We start from the raw sequence: 24,677 nt of genomic DNA, 5'->3' as shown, positions 1-24,677 counted from the left end.
GTATAAAAGCAGCTTCCATTAAATGCTAAGTAATTCACAAACAAGGATGGGGCGAGGGTCACCAATTTGTAAGAAAATTGTCAAACAGTTTTAGAACAACATTTCTCAACGAGCTATTGCAAGGAATTTAGGGATTTTACCATCTACGGTCCATAAAATCATCAAAAGGTTCAGAGAATCTGGAGAAATCACTCCACATAAGCGATGATATTACGGACCTTTGATCCCTCAGGCGGTACTGCATCAAAAACCGACATCAGTGTGTAAAGGATATCACCACATGGGCTCAGGAACACTTCATAAAACCACTGTCAGTAACTACAGTTGGTCGCTACATCTGTAAGTGCAAGTTAAAGCTCTACTATGCAAAGCAAAACCCATTTATCAACAACACCAAGGAACGTCGCTGGCTCTGCTCGTCTCAAGCTCATCTGTGGTCTGACAAGTCCACATTTCAAATTAAATTTGGAAACTGTGGACGTGGTGTCCTCTGGAACAAAGAGGAAAATAACCATCCGGGTTGTTATGGGCGCAAAGTTGAAAAGCTAGCATCTGTGATAGTTTGAGGGTGTATTAGTGCCCAAAGCATGGGTAACTTACACATCTGTGAAGGCACCATTAATGCTGAATGGTCCATACAGGTTTTGGAGCAACATATGTTGTCATCCAAGCAACGTTATTATGGACGCCCCTGCTTATTTCAGCAAGACAATGCCAAGCCATGTGTTACAACAGCTTTGTTTCGTAGTAAAAGAGTGCGGGTACTTTCCTGGCCCGCCTGCAGTCCAGACCTGTCTCCCATTGAAAATGTGTGGCGCATTATGAAGCCTAAAATACGACAGCGGAGATCCCGGACTGTTGAACGACTAAAGCTCTACATAAAAAAAAGAATGGTAAAGAATTCCACTTTCAAAGCTTCAACAATTAGTTTCCTCAGTTCCCAAACGTTTATTGAGTGTTGTTAAAAGAAAAGGTGATGTAACACATTGGTGAACATGCCCTTTCCCAACTACTTTGGCACGTGTTGCAGCCATGAAATTCTAAGTTAATTATTATTTGCAAAAAAAAATAAAGTTTATGAGTTTGAACATCAAATATATTGTCTTTGTAGTGCATTCAATTGAATATGGGTTGAAAATGATTTGCAAATCATTGTATTCCGTTTATATTTACATCTAACACAATTTCCCAACTCATATGGAAACGGGGTTTGTATAACATATGAGCGTGTGCCTCTAATATTTATGACATCTGAGCGTGTGTTAGTGCCTCACCCCAAAGTAGTTGTTGGGCACGTAGCCCTCGCGGCCGCACAGCGACGCCCACCACCAGTCGGAGGCCTCCTTCTTCTGCAGGATGGTGACCATGTCGCCCTCTCGGAAGCTCAGCTCGTCAGGTGCCTGAGCCGGGTAGCTCCACAGAGCGTACAGCACGCCGCTGTTCTCCACGCCCATGGCCTCCTCCACGCCTAAACATGCCAACCAATCAAATCATAGAGAATACATTCAATATTTTATATGATTTAATGATTTAATTGTTTGTTTTAACCAATTGGTTTTACATGTAAAGGTCAGTGGGCAGGGCTAACAGCAATCTTTGTTGACATGGCGGCAAAGGTGAATATACTCCTACTTTTTGGTCAATGTTTTGCACCAGGGCTGTCACTGAGAAATGAAAGCATGCGGCGGCTATTTTGATATTTTTCATTTTCAAAACGACTCATGTTGTACGATTTAGGCTCCCCTCAATTTTGGCTAATGTCAAAGAGGTCTCAGTCATTGAAGTGTTGAAAATGAATAATCCATCCATCCATGCATTTTCCTACCGCTTATTCCCTTCGGGGTCGCGGGGGGCGCTGGAGCCAATCTCAGCTACAGTCGGGCGGAAGGCCGGCTACACCCTGGACAAGTCGCCAACTCATTGCAGAAAATAAGTCATGTATTAATATTTGTTTTTCTTTCAGCTCTTAAATATAATTAAATAATCATTAAATAAATAAATAAAATGTGATTACATATTAAAATAAAATGATTAAATGTACATTAATTAAATGTGCTGTGTGTGTGTGTTTTCATGAAATAAATAAATCATTAAATTATGAAACAGTTAATTCGATCATGTAACAAAGAAATAGTTAAATGATTGAATAATAATTAAACCAACACGTTATTGAATGATCAAACAAATAAATAATAACAGAAATTATCAAATTAAATGTTCATTTAAATTAATTAAATGTACTTAATTTCATTAATAATAATTAATGAAACAGAGTAATTATTTAAAGATGCATTTATCTCATTTTGTCCCATTTGACCCTTGAATGTATATCAATATACAACCGTTTGTACATTAATTAAATGTACTCTGTGTGTGTGTGTGTGTGTGTGTGTGTGTGTGTGTGTGTGTGTGTGTGTGCGTGCGTGCGTGCGTGTGTGTGTGTATTCATGAAATAAATAGATAATTAAATTATGAAACACTTAATTCAATCATGTAATAAAGAAATAGTTAAATGGTTGAATAATAATTAACCCAACAAATTATTAAATGGTCAAATAAAAAATTTAATTAAATAAAGGATTAAATTGAATTTTAATTTACATTAATTAAATGTACTCATTCCATTAATAATGATTGATGAAACATTTGAGTAATTATTTAAAGATGCATTTAAACTAATTTTGTCCCATTTGACCCTTGAATTTATATCAATATACAATAAATCAGTGTATGATTGGACAGAGCAAATGTGTGTGTGTGTGTGTGTGTGTGTGTGTGTGTGTGTGTGTGTGTGTGTGTGTGTGTGTGTGTGTGTGTGCGTGTGTGTGTGTGTGCGCGCGCGCACGCACGCACAGTAGCTTCACCTCTCAGGAAATTCTCGCACTCCTCAAAGCCAATGGCGTAAGGGTCACACTTCTGGGCGGCCGTGGCGCCGTCACTCTCCGTCATGGCCATGACCGCCGCGCCGTTTCTCACCAGGAACTCACACAAGGGGCGGTCGTTGCAGGAAGCAGCACAGTGGAGTGGAGTCCTGCCAAACAGCTAATGAGATCTTGTGATTTTTCACCAAGTACCACCGTAATGACATACAGTAGTGTAGTAGGCCTAAGTATTCATTAAGTACCAGCATAATGGCAACATTAAAGTACAGTAACGTAGTAGACCTAAGTATTCATTAAGTACCAGCATAATGACAACATTAAAATACAGTAGTGTAGTAGACCTAAGTATCCATGAAGTACCACCATAATGACAACATTAAAATACAGTAATGTATTAAACCTAAGTAGTTGGGAGAGTGGCCGTGCGCAACCCGAGGGTCCCTGGTTCAATCCCCAGCTAGTAACAACCTTGTCACGTCCGTTGTGTCCTTAAGCAAGACACGCCACCCTTGCTCCTGATGGGTGCTGGTTAGCGCCTGGCATGGCAGGTCCCTCCATCAGTGTGTGAATGTGCGTGTGGATGGGTAAATGTGGAAATTGTGTTAAAGCGCTTTGAGTACCTTGAAGGTAGAAAAGCGCTATACAAGTACAACCCATTTACCATTTATTCATTAGGTACCACCATAATGACAACAATAAAATACAGTGGTGTAATAGACCTAAGTATCCACTAAGTACCACCGCAATGACAGTAGTGTAGTAGACTTAAGTATTTGTGAAGTACCACCATAATGACAACAATGACATACAGCAGTGTAGTAGACCTAAGTATTCATTAAGTACCACCATAATGACAACATTAAAATACAGTAGTGTAGTAGGCCTAAGTATTCATTAAGTACCACCATAATGACAACATTAAAATACAGTAGTGTAGTAGGCCTAAGTATTCATTAAGTACCACCATAATGACAACATTAAAATACAGTAGTTTAGTAGGCCTAAGTATTCATTAAGTACCACCATAATGACAACATTAAAATACAGTAGTGTAGTAGACCCAAGTATTCATTAAGTACCACCATAATGACAACATTAAAATACAGCAGTGTAGTATACCTAAGTATTCATTAAGTACCACCATAATGACAACATTAAAATACAGTAGTGTTGTCGACCTAAGTATTCATTAAGTACCACCATAATGACAACAGTAAAATACAGTAGTGTTGTAGACGTAAGTATTCATTAAGCATCACTATAATGACAACATTAAAATACAGTAGTGTAGTAGACCTAAGTATTCATTAAGTACCACCATAATGACAACATTAAAATACAGTAGTGTAGACCTAAGTATTCATTAATCACCACCTCAATAACAACAATAAAATACAGTAGTGTAGTAGACCTAAGTATTCATTAAGTACCACCATAATGACCAGATTAAAACACAGTAGGGTAGTAGACCTAAGTATTCATTAAGTACCACCGCAATGACAACATTAAAATACAGTACTGTAGTAGACCTAAGTATTCATCAAGTACCACCATAATGACAACATTAAAATACAGTAGTGTAGTTGACCTAAGTATTTATTAATTACCACCTCAATAACAACAATAAAATACAGTAGTGTAGTAGACCTAAGTATGCATTAAGTACCACCATAATGACAACATTAAAATACAGTAGTGTAGTTGACCTAAGTATTCATTAAGCACCACTTAAATGGCAACATTAAAATACAGTAATGTAGTAGGCCTAAGTATTCATCAAGTACCACCATAATGACATACAGTAATGTAGTAGACCTAAAAATTCATTAAGTACATCCAAAATGACAACATTTAAATACAGTAGTGTAGTAGACCTAAGAATTCATTAAAAACAAAGTTTGTTTGTGGACATTGTAACAGTTGGAACAGTAACACTGTTTGAATATAGGAAAATAAAACACTGTACTTTCATCAAGTGATTATTTGGCGTACCACTCGATGTAATCACAGTTTGAGAACTACTGGTGTGTGGTCAAGGCTACAAAAGCAGGACCGTTACCATCCGTGGCTGTCCGGTGAGCTGACGTTGGCCCCGATACGGACCAGGAAGTCCACCACCTTGTAATGGCCGCCGCAGATGGCGTTGTGAAGGGCGGTGATGCCCTCATCGTTAGGCTGGCTCGGGTCTTGCATCTACAATTGGGGCAATTGGATTTATCAAGCCACTTCCTCGTTAGTAGACAGGACTAATGTTCTTAGTTGTGCCTCCACTTTGTGCCTCAAAATATGGAATAGAAAACGGTTGGGGTCAGAGCATTGTTAGCATTAGCAACAAGGTTAGCAGCAACTTTGTGGGAACTTGTTAGGAAAGAGTCGGAATATAATAGAAGACTGTTGGCGTCTTAGCATTGTTAGCATTAGCAACAAGGCTAGCGGTAACTTTGTGGGAACATGTTAGGAAAGAGTCGGACTATAATAGAAGACTGTCGGTGTCTTAGCATTGTTAGCATTAGCAACAGGGCTAGCGGTAACTTTGTGGGAACATGTTAGGAAAGAGTCGGAATATAATGGAAGACTGTCGGCGTCTTAGCATTGTTAGCATTAGCAACAAGGCTAGTGGTAAATTTGTGGGAACATGATAGGAAAGAGTCAGGATATAATATGAGACTGTTGGCGTCTTAGCATTGTTAACATTAGCAACAAGGCTAGCGGTAACTTTGTGGGAACATGTTAGGAAAGAGTTGGAATATAATAGAGGACTGTCGGCGTCATAGCATTGTTAGCATTAGCAACATTGCTTGCGCTAACTTTGTGTGGACACGTTCTAAAACAGTCGGAATATAATTCAGTACTGTTGGCATCATAGCATTGTTAGTATTAGCAACAAGGCTAGCGGTAACTTAGTTAGGACATGTTGGAAAAGAGTTGGAATATAATAGAAGACTGTCGGCGTCATTGCATTGTTAGCATTAGCAACATTGCTTGCGCTAACTTTGTGTGGACACGTTCTAAAACAATCGGAATATAATTCAATACTGTTGGCGTCATAGCATTGTTAGTATTAGCAACAAGGCTAGCGGTAACTTAGTTAGGACATGTTGGAAAAGAGACGGTATATAATAGAAGACTGTTGGGCGTTATAGCATATTTAGCATTAGCAACAAGGCTAGCAAAAACTTTGTGGGAACTTGTTAGGAAACACTCGCAATATAATAGAAAACTGTTTGGCGTCATAGTATTGTTAGCTTTAGCAACAATTCTAGTGGTAATGTTATCATAATGGTGGTACTTAATGAATACTTACAGTAAGTGTACTACACAACTGTATTTTAATGTTGTCATTATGGTGGTATGGGAATTTGAATATAATGGAATATCGTTTGGGGTTATAGCATTATTAGCATTAGCAAAAAGGCTAGCAGCAACTTTGAGGGGACATGTTAGGAAAGAGTCGGAACATACTAGAAGACTGTTTGGCGTCATACTGTAGCATCGTTAGCATTAGCAACAAGGCTAGCGGCAACTTTATGGGAACAAATTTGGAAAAGTCGGAATATAATTGAAGACTGTTTGGGGTTATAGCTTTGTTAGTTAGTATTAGCAACAGTGCTAGCGGCAAATTTGAGGGTACACGTTAGGAAAGAGTCAGAATATAATAGAGGACTGTTTGGCGTCATCGCATTGTTCGCATTAGCAACAGGGCAGCGGCCAAAGTCTTTTACCTCCTGTACGGCTCGTTGCACCGTCTCCAGCTCGCCCACCAGCGCCCCGTCCAGCGCCAGGACCAGCGGGCTCAGGCGAGCTCGTCTCCCGGCACCTTTGCGCTCCCAGTTGGACCGCCGCAGGATGGAATGGTAGTTCTGGAAAGGGAAACAGGACTTTGAGAGAAAATGTGGCAGGCGTGAGGAGGCAAGGAAAGACAGAAAAGGTTGTCGAAGGTGTGATCTTCTCACTTTGTTGTCCAGGGGGGAAAGGGGCGGGGGGGCGTGTGGCGGGGGAAGAACGACGCCGTTGTCCTCGCCATCCGACGAGCTGCTGCTCTCGCTCCCTTGCTCGCCCTTGGGACGGCGGTTCTTGCGCTGGAACAGCTTGTTGATGAGGTGCTTGTACTGGTTGGGCTCGTAGTGGGAGGCTTTCTTCAGGGGCCGCGTCTGCTCCGCAGAGCCCCGCCGCTTCAGGGGCCGGGGGATCTCCGCCCGGAGACGGAGCACCTCCTCCAGATTTGGGATCTCCTGGCTCTGGGCCTCTGGGGCCACAACAGGCTGCAGCCTGGTAGGGCTGAGGGGCCGCGGAGGGGCTTGCATGTTCGGCTCGCCCTCTCTGATCATCGGCATGTGATAGACCAGGTCTAGTCGGCCCAGTTCTGCATCGATATCACCCGGGTTCAGTGCTGACAGGAGACATTTATCAATGGTCAACCATTTTCAGCCTGTTGACGCTAAAGCTAAATAAAGCTTCTAATGCTATTGCTAATGCTTGACGTTTTGTAATTTCGTTTTGTCAGTCCCTCCAGGACTTTGTGGGCTTTTTTGTGCCAAAACACCAGACTTCGCAGCAGTTTTTTTCAGAAAGTTGCGGAAAAAGTCACCATATCTAACACTAGGTCCGCATAGCCAATGAAAATTTGTTCTCAATAAATGTTGAACAAAGATGTAAATACATGTCAACTAAGAAGTAAATATTGATTACCCAGAAGGCTGACCGCTGTAGGCAGGAACAGGAAGTAAGTGTAAGCTACACGGCACGATGATGATATATTATTACATCTTGGAGGGACTGGCATAAGATTTTACAAACTGAATATGGTACTCTCAGTCATTTCTACCGTCGCTGTAAATCGCTGGTTGTCTCAGCTCAGGCGGCGGTGGCAGCGGCTGGATTCCCGCCTGCTTGAAGAAGTTCCGGGACATGCCGAGCTGGTAGGGTATCTCGCGGGGGTCCCCGGGCACCCCAGGGTGGTGGACGGCCATGGCGCCCCACTGAGGGTTCTGGAGACGCATGATGACGGAGAGCGGGATGGGCCTGCGCTGACGGGACTGAGTGGATGCAGGTGGGATGGAAATGCGGGAGATGATAGGCTGAGGGCTGTACTGGTGCATCTGAGACGAGGATGCAATGTCGGGAGGTACTGCCACCCGAGAGTTCCGGGCGAGGGAACCGTGGGAAAACTGGGGCGGTTGAGAGCGAGGGAGATTCTGGGAAGGACACAAAGAGAAATTAAACCTTAGGAATGGGTACCGAAGTTGGTACTTTTATAGGCACCGACCAAAATCCGTCGGTATCGGAAAGAGTTGGAATATAATATAAGACTGTTTGGGGTTAAAGCATCGTTAGCATTAGCAACAAGGCTAGCGGCAGCTTTGTGGGGACACATTAGAAATGAGCCGGAATATAATAGAAGACTGTTTGGCATCATAGCATTGTTAGCATTTGCAACAAATCTAGCGGCACCTTTGTGGGGACACCTTAGGAAAGAGCCGGAATATAATAGAAAACTGTTTGGCGTCATAACATTGTTAGCATTAGCAACAAGGCTCGTGGCAACTTTGTGGGGACACGGTAGTAAAGAGTCGGAATATAATAGAAGACTTTTTGGGGTCATATCTTTGTTAGCATTAGCAACATTACTAGCAACAGCTTTGTGAGGACACGTTAGAAAAGAGCCGGAATATAATAAAAGACTGTTTGGGGTTATAGTGTTATTAGCATTAGCAACAAATTTAGCGGCAACTTTGTGGGGACACCTTAGGAAAGAGCCGAAATATAACAGGATACTGTTTGGCGTCATTGCATTGTTAGCATTAGCAACAAGGCTAGCAGCAACTTTGACACGGTAGTAAAGAGTCGGAATATAATAGAGAGCTTTTTGGGGTCATAACATTGTTAGCATTAGCAACATGGCTAGCGACAACTGTTGTGGGGACACGTTAGAAAAAAGCTGGAATTTATTATACAGTAAAACTGTTTGGAGCTATAGCATCGTAAGCATTAGCATCAAGGCTAGCAGCAATTTTGTGGGGACACGTTAGAAAATAGCCAGAATATAAGAGAAGACTGTTTGGCGTCACAGCATTGTTAACGTTAGCAACAAGGCTGGCGGCAACTTTGTGAGGACACCTTAAGAAAGGGACGGAATGTAATAGAAGACTGTTTGGGGCTACAGAATTGTTAGCATTAGCAACAAGGCTAGCGGCAACTTTGTGGGAACACTTATGGAAAAAGTCAGAATATGATACAAGATTGTTTGGCCTCATTGTTAATGTTAGCAACAAGGCTGGCGGCAACTTTGTGGGGACACCTAAGGAAAGAGTCGGAATGTAATAGAAGACTGTTTGGAGTCATAGCATTGTTAGCATTAGTAACAAGGCTAGTGACAACTTTGTGGGGACACATTACAAAAGAGCCGGAATATAATAGAAGACTGTTTGGCGTCATAGCATTGTTAGCATTAGCAACAAAGCTAGAGGCAACTTTGTTGGGACACCTTAGAAAAGTGCCGGAATATAAAAGAAAACTATTTGGAGTCATAAAATTGTTAGCATTAGCAACAAGGCTAGTGGCAACTTTGTGGGGACACGATAGAAAAGAGCCAGAATATAAGAGTAGACTATTTGGAGTCACAGCATTGTTAACGTTAGCAACAAGGCCTGGCGGCAACTTTGTGGGGACACCTTAGGAAAGAGCCGGAATGTAATAGAAGACTGTTTGGCGTCATAGCATTGTTCGCATGAGCAACAAGGCTCGTGGCAACTTTGTGGGGACACAGTAGTAAAGAGTCGCAATATAATAGAAGACTGTTTGGAGTCATAGCATTTTTAGCATCAGCAATTTGGCTAGCGACAACTGTTGTGGGGACACGTTAGAAAAGAGCCGGAATATAACATACAGTAAGACTGTTTGGGGCTATAGCAGGGGTCGGCAACCTTTATCACTTAAAGAGCCATTTCGACCCGTTTCACAAAATGAGGAAGACAATGGGAGCCGCAACTATTCTCGCCAATATCTGCTGGTGGTCACCCAGATGACAAGAATAAGGGCATGCTATGAAGCCATTGCCTTAAACACCTTCTACAACATGTACGATCTGCTTGCCAGTCCAGCAACATGATGTGAGAGGCTTCCACAGATGCATGCACACGACTGGAAAGTATACAGGGTAACAGAGTACACTGACGGTTGTGATATAAACAACTTTAATACTCCTACTAACATGCGCTGCATTGTGGACCCACACAAAAGAAGAATGACAAACACATTTCAACCACGCAGGGAGGGGGGAGTGGTGGGGGTTGGTGCTCGCGGGGTGTATAACATAGTCAGGAATTGTCATGGATGCAAAGGATTCTGGGTATTTGTTGTGTTGCGTTTATGTTGTGTTACTGTGAGGATTTTCTCCCGAAATGTGTTTGTCATTCTTCTTTTGTGTGGGTTCACAATGTGGCGCATATTAGTAGGAGTGTTAAAGTTGTTTATATCACAACCGTCAGAGTACTCTGTGTCACCCAGTATGCCCTGCAATCTCATACATGTGCCGATAGAAGCAGCGAAATGCATGTGTCCGGTCGGCACGCAAATAGCATTCCGTGAATGGCGGGCGCGATGACGTTCAAGAGGACGTTAAGAGTAATATCATCACGGCACACCCTTAATATTGTAGTCTGAGTGAAAATTGGAGAACGTTGACTCCGGGTGATGTCCAGGAGAGGCATTGAATTCCGGAATCTCCCCGCAACAATCTGGGGGGTCTGCGATGGTGCAGCTGAACCACATCAGAGTTGCCAAAGAGCCGCATGCGGCTCCGGAGCCGCGGGTTGCCGACCCCTGGGCTATAGCATCGTTAGCATTAGCAACAAGGCTAGCGGCAACTTTGTGGGGACACGCTAGAAAAGAGCCGCAATATAAGAGAAGACTGTTTGGCGTCATAGCATTGTTAGCATTAGCAACAAGGCTAGTTTGTGGGAATACTATAGGAAAGAATCAGAATATAATCAAAGATTGTTTGGCCTCATAGCATTGTTAACATTAGCAACAAGGCGAGCTGTGAGTGTGTGGGAACACTTTAGGAAAGAGTCAGAATATAATGGAAGACTGTTTGGTGTCAGAGCATTGTTAGCATTTGCAAGAAGGCTAGCGGCAACTTTGGGGAGACACAATAGAAAAGAGCCAGAATATAATAGAAGACTGTTTTGCGTAATAGCATTGTTAGTTTTAGCAACAAGGCTAACGGCAACTTTGTGGGACATGTTCGGAAAGAGTTGGAATATAAGACTGTTTGGGGCTACAGCCTTTTTAGCATTAGCAACTCTGCCAGAATGATGCTAATTCACATTGACTCGACATAGACAGACTACTATCAGCATTAGCAATTTTACATGGCCATTTCAACACCTCTAAATACCATCAAACAGCTGGTGTGTATTAAGTGCAATACTTGCAGTACAAACACTTTGTAGGGCCCAACATAGCAAATTCAGCTTCCTGGAAAAAGCTACTTCCTGGTTAGACAAAGACGCACTGACATGACGGAACCAACAGAGGGGAAAGGTGCCACACCTTTTTGAGGGTGGCTGCTGGAGAAGGGCCGTCCAGGTTGGACTCTCTCCAATTGCTGTTTGGCATCGAGGTTCTTACCCACTCTGTCTCTGCAAGGCAAACAGACGCAGTTAAACGTCTCGCCGCTTTCAGCCCTGCTGCGAAGAACCCGAGGACTAACTGTCATAGGTGTGGTGAGGCTTGCTGTCGTAGGACATGTCCAGATCCGTCTCGTTCCACTTGCCATGGCTCTTGTGCCTCTGCACACCTTCGTCTTGCCAAGCAGGAAAGGAGAAAATATCATTTAATGTGCCCACATTCAGTTCTGGGTGGGTCGGCCTACTTCAAAAAGTGCTGTTAAAAACCCGTTTGACTGCTGTGTGTGTGTGTTGGTGTGTGTGTGTGTGTGTGTGTGTGTGTGTTCCACTTTGATGACCAAAATGAGTTTTCCGCTGCGTCCCAGCAACCAAAACTCGCCTCAAGCGTAGTGACTCCACCCTCTTGGGCAATCTGAAACCATGTTATCATGTTGTGACATCGCACTGATTGGTTTCGAGAGAAGTGGACATGTTGGGTAAGTTCCTTACTGGAACATCTTCATCCAAGTCCGTTTCAACCCGTCAACGCTACGGACCTTTCGAACTGGCACAAGCTTAATGTGTCGTACAATCAGGGAGATAGTGTCTCTTAACTTAACCACCACTTTGCATAGTTAAGAGACTCGAAATAATTAACAAAATACAAACCCTGTTTCCATATGAGTTGGGAAATTGTGTTGGATGTAAATATAAACGGAATATTAAATTGAATGCACTACAAAGACAAGATATCTGATGTTCAAACTCATAAACTTTATTTTTTTTTTGCAAATAAAAATTTACTTACAATTTCATGGCTGCAACACGTGCCAAAGTAGTTGGGAAAGGGCATGTTCACCACTGTGTTACATCACCTTTTCTTTTAACAACACTCAATAAACAATTGAGAACTGAGGAAACTAATTGTTGAAGCTTTGAAAGTGGAATTCTTTCCCATTCTTGTTTTATGTAGAGCTTCAGTCGTTTAACAGTCTCCGGTGTCATATTTTACACTTCATAATGCGCCACACATTTTCGATGGGAGACAGGTCTGGACTGCAGGCGGGCCAGGAAAGTACCCACACTGTTTTTCTATGAAACCACGCTGTTGTAACACGTGCTAAATGTGGCTAGGCATTGTCTTGCTGAAATAAGCAGGGTCGTCAATGAAAAAGTCAGCGCTTAGATGGCAGCATATGTTGTTCCAAAACCTGTATGTACCTTTCAGCATTAATGGTGCCTTCACAGATGTGTAAGTTACCCATGCCTTGGGCACTAATGCACCCCATACCATCACAGATGCTGGCTTTTGAACTTTGCATCAATAAGTCTGGATGGTTCGCTTCCCCTTTGGTCCGGATGACACAATGTCGAATATTTCCAAAAACAATTTGAAATGTGGACTCGTCAGACCACAGAACACTTTTCCACTTTGCATCAGTCCATTTTAGATGATTTCGGGCCCAGAGAAGCCGGCAGCGTTTCTGGATGTTGTTGATAAATGGCTTTCACTTTGCATAGTAGAGCTGGGAACGGCGTGGCGAAGTTGGAAGCGTGGCCGTGCCAGCAATCTGTGGGTTACTGGATCAATCCCCACCTTCTACCATCCTAGTCACGTCCTTTGTGTCCTTGAGCAAGACACTTCACTCTTGCTCCTGATGGGTCCTAGTGAGCGCCTCGCATGGCAGCTCCCGCCATCAGTGTGTGAATGTGTGTGTGAATGGTTGAATGTGGAAATAATGTCAAAGCGCTTTGGGCTCCTTAAAAAGGGGTAGAAAAGCGCTATACAAGTACAACCATTTACCATTTAACTTGCACTTACAGATGTAGCGACAAACTGTATTTAGTGACAGTGGTTTTCTGAAGTGTTCCTGAGCCCATGTGGTGATATCCTTTAGAGATTGATGTCGGTTTTTGATACAGTGCCGTCTGAGGGATCGAAGGTCACTGTCATTCAATGTTGGTTTACGGCCATGCCGCTTATGGGGAGTGATTTCTCCAGATTCTCTGAACCTTTTGATGATATTATGGGCTGTAGATGTTGAAATCCCTAAATTTCTTGCAATTGCACTTTGAGAAACGTTGTTCTTAAACTGTTTGACTATTTGCTCACACAGTTGTGGACAAAGGGGTGTACCTCGCCCCATCCTTTCTTGTGAAAGACTGATAATTTTTTGGGAAGTTTTTTTTATACCCAAACATGGCACCCACCTGTTCCCAATTATTCTGCACACCTGTGGGATGTTCCAAATAAGTGTTTGATGAGCATTCCTCAAATTTATCAGTATTTATTGCCACCTTTCCCAACTTCTTTGGCATGTGTTGCTGGCACCAAATTCTAAAGTTAATAATTATTTGCAAAAAAAAAAAATGTTTATCAGTTTGAACATCAAATAAATTGTCTTTGTAGCATATTCAACTGAATATTGATTGAAAATGATTTGCAAATCACTGTATTCCGTTTGTATTTACATCTAACACAATTTCCCAACTCAAATGGAAACAGGGTTTGTAGGTAAAAAGATTCCAAAATAATCCACAAAATCTATTTTGCATAATAACCAACAGATCGACTAAAAAATAATCCACAAAATACTTCTTGCACGTTAACAAATGAGCAAAAGACTCAAAATAATCTGCATATTCGACCTTGCATGATGAAAGATAAGCAACAAGACTCAAAATGATCCGCAAAATCCACTTTGCATGATAAAGGATGAGCAACATGACCCATATAAATCCACGTTTACCTTGCATGATAAAAAATAAGAAGAAAGATTCAAAATAATCCACAATGTCCACCTTGCAAGATAAAAGATCAAAACAACTCGAAAAAATCCACAAAATCAACCATGCATGATAAAAGATAAGAAGTAAGACTCAAAAGAATCCACTAAATCCACCTTGCATGATAACAGATAAGAAGAAAGACTCACAATAATCTACAAAATCCACCTTGCATGATAAGAGATAAAGACTCAAAATAATCCACAACGTCCACCTTGCATGATAAAAGATAAAAAGAAAGACTCAAAATAATCCACAAAATCCACCATGCATGATATTTGATAAACAGTGAGACTCAATATAATCCACAAAGTCCACTTTGCATGATAAAAAATAAGCAGAAAGACGAAGTAATCCCCCTTGCATGATAAAAGATAAGCAGAAAGACTGAAAATAATCCACAAAATCCATGTTGCATAGTAATATATATACATATATATACACACACTAAGTAATCAAACAAAATTCACCTTGCATGATAAAAGAAAAGAAAGACTCAAAATAATCCACAACATCCACCTTGCAAAATAAAACATTATCAGAAAGACTCAAAATAATCCACAAAATCATTGTTACATGTTAAATGATTGGCAGAAAAACTCAAAATAATCCACAAAGTCCATCTTGCATGATAAAAGATAAACAGAAAAACTCAAAATAATCCACAAAATCCACCTTGCATGATAAAAGATGAGCAGAAAGACTTAAAATAATCCACAAAGCCCATCTTGCTTGATAAAAGATAAACAACAAAAAAATCTAAATAATCCACAAAGTCCACATTGCATGATTAAAAATAAAATGAAAGACTCAAAATAATCCACAAAATTCACCTTGCATGATAAAAGATAAGCGGAAAGACTCAAATGTATCAACAGAGTCCACTTTAAATGATAAAAATAAGCAGAAAGACTAAGTAATCCACCTTGCATGATGAAAAATTATCAGAAAGACTCAAAATAATACACAAAGTCCACCTTGCATGACAAAAGATAAAGACTCAAAATAATCCACAAAGTCCACCTGGCATGATAAAAGATAAGCAGGACAACTCAAAATAATCCACAGTTCACCTGGCACATGTAAATAGCTTCCGAGCAGTTTAGACCTATGGACACTGGACCAGGATGAGTTGGTCCATTGAAACGTGTTATGGAAATAAAGGACATCAACATAAAAATCATGAACAACATAAAATGTACAACATAAACAACATGAACATGTCCATGTCAACATAAAAAACAAACAACATCAATAAAATAAACAACATGAACAACATGAAGATGTTCATGTACAATATAAAACACCATGAACAACATGTCTGTTTACAACATACACAACATGAACAATATAAACAACATGAACAACATTTCCGTGTACAACATAAGCAACATAAACAACATGAACAACACGAACAACATAAACAACGTGAACATGTACAAATTAAACATGTCTGTGTACAACATGAATAACACAAACAACATAAACAACATGTCTGTGTACAACATGAACACAAACAACATAGACAACAAGAACATGTATAACATAAACAACATAAACATGTCTGTGTACAATATGAACAACATGAACAACATGTTTGTGTACAACATGAACAACATAAACAACATGAACAACACGAACATGTACAATACGAACAACATGAACAACATAAACAACATGAACATGTACAACATAAACAACATGAACAACACGAACATGTACAATATAAACAACATGAACAACATGAACAACACGAACAACATAAACAACATAAACATGTACAACATAAACAACATGTCTGTGTACAACATGAACAACATAAACAACATGAACAACATGAACATGTACTACATAAACAACATGTCTGTGTACAACATGAACAACATAAACAACACATACAACATAAACAACATGAACATGTACAACATAAACATGTCCGTGTACGACATGAACAACACAAACAACATGAACATGTACAACGTAAACGACATAAACAACATGAACATGTACAACATAAATAACAAACAACATGAACATGTACAACATAAACACAATAAACAACATGTCCATGTACAACATGAACAATATGAACAACATAAACAACATTAACATGTACAACATAAACAAAATAAACAACATGTGCGTGTACAACATGAACAACATGAACATGAACAACATAAACAACACAAACAACATCAACATGTACAATATAAACAACATGTCCATGTACAACATGAACAACATAAACAACTTGCACAACATAAACAACATGAACATGTACAACATAAACAACATGTTCATGTACAACTTGAACAACATAAACAACACAAACAACATGAACATGTACAACATAAACAACATGTTTGTGTACAACATGATAACATGACCAACATGACCAACATAAACAACATGAACAACATGAACAACATGAACAACATGAACAACATGAACAACAAACATCACTCACCAGACTTCCTGAAGACAAACTGTCTCTGGAACGTGTCGGCCGGGGATTGCTGAAAAGATAAAGGAGAAGGGCATCCGTCGGCTCTCGACGACCTGCGACCCACCTGCCCGCCGTCGTAGGGGCTCAGGTGGGTGGTGGCGGCGGAGCCTGGGGAGAGGCTCCTCTCCACGCTGCCCAGCGAGCCGCGGGGGCTCCTGTCATAGCGCGCTGGCGAGCTGCGCCTGGGGCTGCCAGGCGACTGTTTGGGGCTCATCTGGGAGTACGAGAGGCTGTCGGTGGCGCTCCCGGGGTTGGGGGAGTGCGCCCTGCTGATCTTCGGGGAGGAGAGCGGGCTGATGGAGGACGTCGGGGTGGTTGGTGCACTTCTGATGGTGTAGCCCTTTGGGTCCGTCTGTTGGAGGCTTGCTGTGCTGCGCGTGTGAGGAATTGGTGCGGAGCTGACGTTACTCCAGCTACCGGACCCCCGCAGCGTGCTGAGCTGTGGGGAGACCTGCACACACAACACACCAATAACCAAGACCTGCTTCTTCTAGACGGACTCAGGGTCAGAGTCTGCTAGGCACCCGCTGCTCGGTGAAAAGAGCGTCGCATGCTTTCATGTCAGAGGCAGCAATAGTCTACGATAACACAAGAAATAGTCGCCCTTTTGTCCATAGAGGAGACTAAATATTCGACGCTGATCCCTCATGCTACACCTTCTTATGCTCTGGCAGACCAGGTGTATATAAGCGGTGTTAAGAAGCACAGCGCCAATTACTGTCCAGTTTTATCCTGTTTTCTTACCCTTCTGAGTATCAGTCATTTCAGCTTGTCCTAGGTGTGTTGCCGTAGTCAGGAAGTAGTCTTTGCCATAGGTTGAATGGGCCACAGTCTCAATTTGTTGCGCCCGACAAAGTGTTTATACTGTAAGTATTGCACTTATTTTACACCAGCTGTTTGATCGTAACTGGCATCTTAGTCGTCAGTTTCAAAGTTTGCAGTTATTACAAAACTCAGCAGCCCGTGTGCTGGCGAGGACCAGAGGGCGGGAACACATCACACCAGTTTTAAAGTCGTTGTATGCACCATGCATGATAAAAGATAAGCAGAAAGATTACAAAATAACCACAAAATCTGCCTTGCATTATTAAAAGTAATGCAGAAAAACTCAAAATAGTCCACAAAATCCACTTAGCATGACAAAAAATTAAGCAGAAAGACTCAAAATAATGCACTAAATTCACCTTTTATGTTAAAAAATAAGCAGAAAAACTAATCCAAAACATCCACCTTGCATGATAACAAAATAAGCAGAAAGACTCAAAATAATCCACAATATCCACTTTGCATGATAAAAAATAAGCAGAAAGACTCAAAATAATCGACAAAATGTTCCTTGCATTATAGCAAAAAAGACTCAAAATAATCCACAAAATCCACCTGGCATCATAATACATGAGCAGAAAGACTCAAAATAATCCACTAAATCCACCCGGCATCATAAAAGATAAGCAGAAAGACTCAAAATAATCCACTAAATCCACCCGGCATCATAAAAGATAAGCAGAAAGACTCAAAATAATCTACTAAATCCACCTGGTATCATAACAGATAAGCAACTTCACTTAAAATATTCCGCAAAGTCGACCTTGCATGATAAAATATAACCAGAAAGACTCAAAATAATCCACAAAATGTACCTTGCGTGATAGATAAGCAAAAAGATTCAAAATAATCCGGAAAATGTACCCTGCATGGTAGAAAATAATCAAAAAGACTCAACATGATCAACAAAATCCACCTGGCATCATGAAAGATAAGCAAAACCACTTAAAATATTCCGCAAAGTTGACTTTGCATGATAAAAGATAAGCAGAAAGACTCAAAATAATCAACAAAATTCACCTTGCATGATAAAAAATAAGCAGAAAGACTAAAAACAATCCAAAATATGTACTTTGCATGATAGAAAATAAGCAGAATGACTCAAAATAATCCACTAAATCCACCTGACATCATAACATATAAGTAACTACACTCAAAATATTCTGCAAAGTTGACCTTGCATGATAAAAGATAAGAAGAAAGACTCAACAAAATTCACAAAACGCCACTTTTCATGATAAAAACTAAGCAAAAAGACCCAAAATAATCCACAAACTGTACCTAGCATGATAGATGATGTGCAGAGACACTCAAAATAATCCACCAAGTCCACCTTGCATGATAAAAGATAAGCAGAAATACACAATAAAATCCACAAAACCCACTTTGCATGATTAAAAAAAAATAAGCAGAAAGACCAGTAGTCCAAAAAATTATCCTTGCGCAATAAAAAATAAGAATAAAGACTCAAAATAATCCACAAAGTCCACCATGCGTGATAAAAAAAAAAACGCGTGCTGACAACGAGCAGAGGGCGGGAGCACATTACACCAGTTTTAAAGTCGGTGCATTGGCTCCCCGTCCGCTATTATTAAGTTCTATTGTTAAGGTTGATTGGCAACACTAAATTGGCCCTAGTGTGTGAATGTGAGTGTGAATGTTGTCCGTCTATCTGTGTTGGCCCTGCGATGAGGTTGCAACTTGTCCAGGGTGTACTCCGCCTTCCACCCGATTCTAGCTAAGACAGGCTCCAGCACCCCCCCGCGATCCCGAAAGGTACAAGCGGTAGAAAATGGATGGATGAATGGATGTTACTTTTTAAATGTCTTCATGGCCATTCACCTTCTTATCTATCTGACCTGCTTTAATGTATCTGGCACCGGCCTGTCAGCTTGACCAAATACAAGAACCAAGACCCCTGTAAAGGTGCCAAAACAAAGGACCCGATCCCTAGTTGACGTTTCTTGGACTTTGAAGGTGGACTTCCTGTGAGGAATAAGAGTGATGAGCATGTGAGCGCACCTGTGTGTTCTTGTGCAGCAGGGTGTTGAACTCCTTGGACAACTCGTCCGCCGTGGCCAGCGATGCGTTCAGGTCGTCGTTCATGGTCTGGACTGGGGAGGGCGACATGACAGTTAGCGCAGGAAGGAAGCGGCGAGCGGCAAGAGGCGGGATCTAGCGGCGCTTACACAGCATGTTGCTGCCGTAGCTGGCCTGAGAAGTCATGTCTGCGATGTCGGCCACCTAGAAAACAAAAGTGAGTCAAGGTTGTTAAGCTTTCACACGCTTTTGGTCTCGGAGCTGCTGGGATCAAACAATCTGCGCTGACTCATTAGCGAGTGTCTGGGGACGTCAGCGGGGCCTCTTTTTACAGCCGTCTTTCCAGTTTTCTGACTCATCTTTTTGTGATAACAAGCTCAACTTTGACAGTCGAAATTCCTGGCACCTGAATCAGTGCGAGCGCTCCTCCCAGCTGTGTGCAAAGTGCAAATATAGGCACCAGAAAGCTGTGCAGGACATCCAGTTATTGTGCTGGGAGACAACACTGGCATGGAAACATGAGTTAAGAACATCCCAGATATCAATGCATTGAACATTTTTCCCCAAAGCGCAACAAGGAAAACAAATATTGACCTAAAGCAGGGGTTCTTAAACTTTTGGACTTAGGGGCCAAAGATTTCCACTAAATAGGGACCCATCCAGCAGGCACAAGACATTAAAACAACGTTAACAACTTGTTGAAGTCAGTCCTAAAGTTAAGCAAGTCAAACATAACGTTGAAACAACATGCTTTTTGAGAACGTTTTATCAATGTCAGGTTCTGACGTTCATTTGACATTGAATTTTGGTCATTTTCCAACCAATATTCTACAACACAAACACAACGTTGAAACAACATGCTTTTTGACGTGTAATCAATTTCAAGTTGTGGAGTTGATTTGACCATTGAATTTTGGTCATTTTCCAACCAATATTGTACAACACAAATACAATCTTGCAACAACATACTTTTTGATGACGTTTAATCAATGTCAGGTTGTGACGTTGATTTAACCATTGAATCTTGGTCATTTTCCAACCAATATTCTACAACACAAACGCAACGTTGAAACAACATTCTTTTTGACAATGTTTTAATCAATGTTGGGTTCTGATGTTGATTTGACCATTGAATTTTGGTCATTTTCCGACCAATATTCTACAACACAAATACAATGTTGCAACAACATACTTTTTGATGACGTTTAATCAATGTCAGGTTGTGACGTTGACTTGACCATTGAAATTTTGGTCATAACCCAACCAATATTCTACAACACAAACGCAACGTTGAAACAAAATTCTTTTTGACAATGTTTTAATCAATGTTGGGTTCTGATGTTGATTTGACCATTGAATTTTGGTCAAATCCCTACTAATATTCTATAACACAAACCTAATGTTGAAACAACGTGCTTTTTGACAGTGTTTAATCAATGTTTGAATCTGACGTTGATTTTACCATTGAATTGTGGTCATTTTCCAAACAATATTCTACAACGCAAATATAACATTGAAACAACATGCTTTTTGACGTTTAATCAATTTCAGGTTGTGAAGTTAATTTAACCATTGAATTTTGGTCATTTTTCAACCAATATTGTACAACACAAATACAATCTTGCAACAACATACTTCTTGATGACGTTTAATCAATGTCAGGTTGTTACGTTGACTTGACCATTGAATTTTGGTCATAACCCAACCAATATTCCAAAACACAAACGCAACGTTGAAACAACATTCTTTTTGACAATGTTGGGTTCTGACGTTGATTTGACAATTGAATTTTGGTCATTTTCCAACTAATATTCTAAAACACAAACCTAATGTTGAAACAACGTGCTTTTTGACAGTGTTTAATCAATGCTTGGTTCTGACGTTGATTTGACCATTGAATTTTGGTCATTTATCAATCAATAATCTACAACACAAGTACAACGTTGAAACAACATGCTTTTTGACAACATTTAATCAATGTTGGGTTCTGATGTTGATTCGACCATTGAATTTTTGGTCATATCCCAAACAATATTCTATAACACAAACCTAATGTTGAAACAACATGCTTTTTGACAACGTTTAAATCAATTTCAAATTCTGACGTTGATTTGACCATTGAATTTTGGTCATTTTCCAACTAGTATTCCATAACACAAACCTAACGTTGAAACAACATGCTTTTTGACAGTGTTTATTCAATGTTTGGTTCTGACATTGATTTGACCATTGAATCTTGGTCATTTTCCAACCAATATTCTACAACACAAACACAATGTTGAAACATGCTTTTTGACGTTTAATCAATGTTTGGTTCTGACGTTGATTTGACCATCAAAATTTGGTCATTTATCAATCAATATTCTACAACGCAAGTACAATGTTGAAACATGCTTTTTGACAACATTTTATCAATGTTGGGTTTTGACGTTGATTTGACCATTGAATTATTGGTCATATCCCAACCAATATTCTATAACACAAACCTAACGTTGAAACAACATGCTTTTTGACAGTGTTTATTCAATGTTTGGTTCTGACGTTGATTTGACCATTGAATCTTGGTCATTTTCCAACCAGTATTCTACAAAACAAACACAATGTTGAAACAACATGCTTTTTGACGTTTAATCAATGTTCGGTTCTGACGTTGATTTGACCATTAAAATTTGGTCTTTTATCAATCAATATTCTACAACACAAGTACAACGTTGAAACAACATGCTTTTTGACAACATTCAATCAATGTTGGGTTCTGACGTTGATTTGACCATTTGATTGTGGTCATTTCCCAACCAATATTCTACAACACTAATACAACATTGAAACAACATGCTTTTTGACGTTTAATCAATGTTTGGTTCTGACGTTGATTTGACCATTGAAATTTGGTCATTTATCAACCAATATTCTACAACCCAGGTACATTGTTGAAACAACATGCTTTTTGACAACGTTTAATCAATGTCAGGTTCTGATGTTGATGTGACCATTGAATTTTGGTAATTTTCCAACTAATACTCTATAAAACAAACCTAGCATTGAAGCAACACACTTTTGAATACACAGTGTGTATTCAATGTTTGATTCTGACGTTGATTTGACCATTGAATTTTGGTCATTTTCCAACCAATATTCTACAACAGTAATACAACATTGAAACAACATGCTTTTTGACATTTAATCAATGTTAAGTTGTGACGATTTGACCATTGAATTTGTTATTTTTCAACCAATATTCTACAACACTAATACAACATTTAAACTACTGCGGCATGAGAGATTTACTGGCGACGCTTGATGACCTCATCAAACCGCCGCGAGCGGAGCATAACAACAACTAGACTGTGTTGTTGCCGGTGCTGTAGCCGTGGCTAACAAGCCAGCGAGCTAGGTAACTGACTAACGACACCATGTCTATGGGTTGGGATTATTTTAAAGTGTCTCTGACGGATAAAAAACTGGCAATTTGCAATAACTGCAAAAAGTGGGTTATGCGAGGAGGAACCAAGACGTCTTCCCTTAATACGAGCAATTTGATCTCCCACTTCTTCAAGGATCATAAGATACACGATGAACACAAGCGGAAGATGGATGAAAAGCAAACAGCGAAAAAAAGTAATAACACGCAGTTGTCACTTAAAGACTCCGCCGAGAAAAAACAAAAATACAACTAAAAACACCCCAGGACGAAGGCCCACGTTGTGGTCAGGGACAACGCACGCAGTATGGTAAAATCTACGGTGGAGTTTGATGTTGCTAGTTAAAAGTTAAAGTAAAAGTACCCATGATTGTCCACACATACTCTGCCTTGCATGGCGCACACTTTGCAGCTTGCAGTGAACAGAGGTGCCCTGTCTCAACGCAGCATTTCAGAAGCTCTGGCTGACTGGTAGGCCACTTCAAGCACTCACCACTAGCTTGCAGCACATTTGTGTTACTTATACAAATACGTTAGAGCAGGGCAGATTGAGCCCAGTTTATAATTTCCTGTTATACAGTATGCCAGGCAGTTTTGCACTAAAGGAGGACTATGTTATTGTTTACTTTATTACTCTAGTATACTCTGGACTGAAGCTGTGTCCCTTTGTTTTTGTAGCTGTAGTTTTGAGGCATGATTAAAAAAATATATATATATACATATACTTTGTGAAAGTCAAAGTATATTACTTCCCATAGTTGTAGTGGGTATCAGGATTATATCAGGGAGAGCATGTCCCAAATTCCAAACTGCTGTTTTGAGGCATGTTGAAAAAAATAATGCACTTTGTGACTTCAATAATAAATATGGCAGTGCCATGTTGGCACTTTTTTCCATAACTTGGGTTGATTTATTTTGGAAAACTTTGTTACATTGTTTAATGCATCAAGCGGGGCATCACAACAAAATTAGGCATAATAATGTGTTAATTCCACAACTGTATATATAGGTATCGGTTAATATCAAAATCGGTAATTAAGAGTTGGACAATATCGGGATATTGGCAAAAAAGATATTATCGGACATCTCTAGTTGTGATTCGTCTATGAAATTAATGCACTTCTGTATGCTTAAAATACATAAATATGTATATGTTAGAGGTTTTTGAATGTTTTTATATGCGGAATCGATCCACTCTAATTAACTCCTTCGTTAGCTGACTTTTTCTAACACTTTTTAATGATTTAGAATGCATTGAAAAAATTCCGAAACAAGTTTAGTTCCATTTTAAATGATTTTTGTTCCAGACTAAAAAAACAACGGTAAAAACATTTTTCAGAGTTGTACGTTGATCTGTTTTCCTGTTAATGTGAATAAGGGTACAATGCTATGCGGAGGTGTACTTATAACATTTTTTCAGACAAATGATACTACATTTTTGGGGGACATGACAGAAAATAGCTGATTTGTTGGATGAACACATGAATAAAGGCTGTGATATGTTCTTGTCTTAAAAAAAACCCAAACAACCAACAATACCCACAATGCAATGGGCTCACTGCGTTGCCAGGCCACACGTGTTTGTTTTTGTCGCCAAGTTGGCAGAA

At 40.2% G+C, this 24,677-nt stretch overlaps 1 protein-coding gene across 3 annotated transcripts in view; it reads right to left on the bottom strand.

Moving 5' to 3' along the window:
- ppp1r13l (protein phosphatase 1, regulatory subunit 13 like) overlaps positions 1–24,677 on the bottom strand; it is a 45,673-nt gene that overhangs the window by 5,675 nt on the left and 15,321 nt on the right. The window contains exons 2-12 of one of the 3 annotated variants that reach the window (XM_061877914.1): positions 19,799–19,853; positions 19,632–19,723; positions 16,746–17,235; positions 11,596–11,688; positions 11,436–11,524; positions 7,708–8,077; positions 6,836–7,272; positions 6,605–6,760; positions 4,942–5,075; positions 2,865–3,031; positions 1,275–1,468 (exon numbers count right to left, since the gene is read on the bottom strand). In XM_061877914.1, coding sequence (XP_061733898.1) covers positions 1,275–1,468; positions 2,865–3,031; positions 4,942–5,075; positions 6,605–6,760; positions 6,836–7,272; positions 7,708–8,077; positions 11,436–11,524; positions 11,596–11,688; positions 16,746–17,235; positions 19,632–19,723; positions 19,799–19,835 — 2,259 coding nt within the window. In that variant the 5' untranslated portion in view covers positions 19,836–19,853. Of the gene's footprint in view, positions 1–1,274; positions 1,469–2,864; positions 3,043–4,941; positions 5,076–6,604; positions 6,761–6,835; positions 7,273–7,707; positions 8,078–11,435; positions 11,525–11,595; positions 11,689–16,745; positions 17,236–19,631; positions 19,724–19,798; positions 19,854–24,677 lie in introns of those variants that run through there. The other 2 variants (XM_061877915.1, XR_009802600.1) reach the window with 2 other exon arrangements.

The sequence above is a fragment of the Nerophis ophidion genome, linkage group LG18 (assembly GCF_033978795.1).
Source record: "Nerophis ophidion isolate RoL-2023_Sa linkage group LG18, RoL_Noph_v1.0, whole genome shotgun sequence".
NCBI classification, from domain to species: Eukaryota; Metazoa; Chordata; class Actinopteri; order Syngnathiformes; family Syngnathidae; genus Nerophis; species Nerophis ophidion.
The sequence above is the reverse complement of the archived record's forward strand: the minus strand, read 5'-3'. Positions and strand labels throughout refer to the sequence as shown.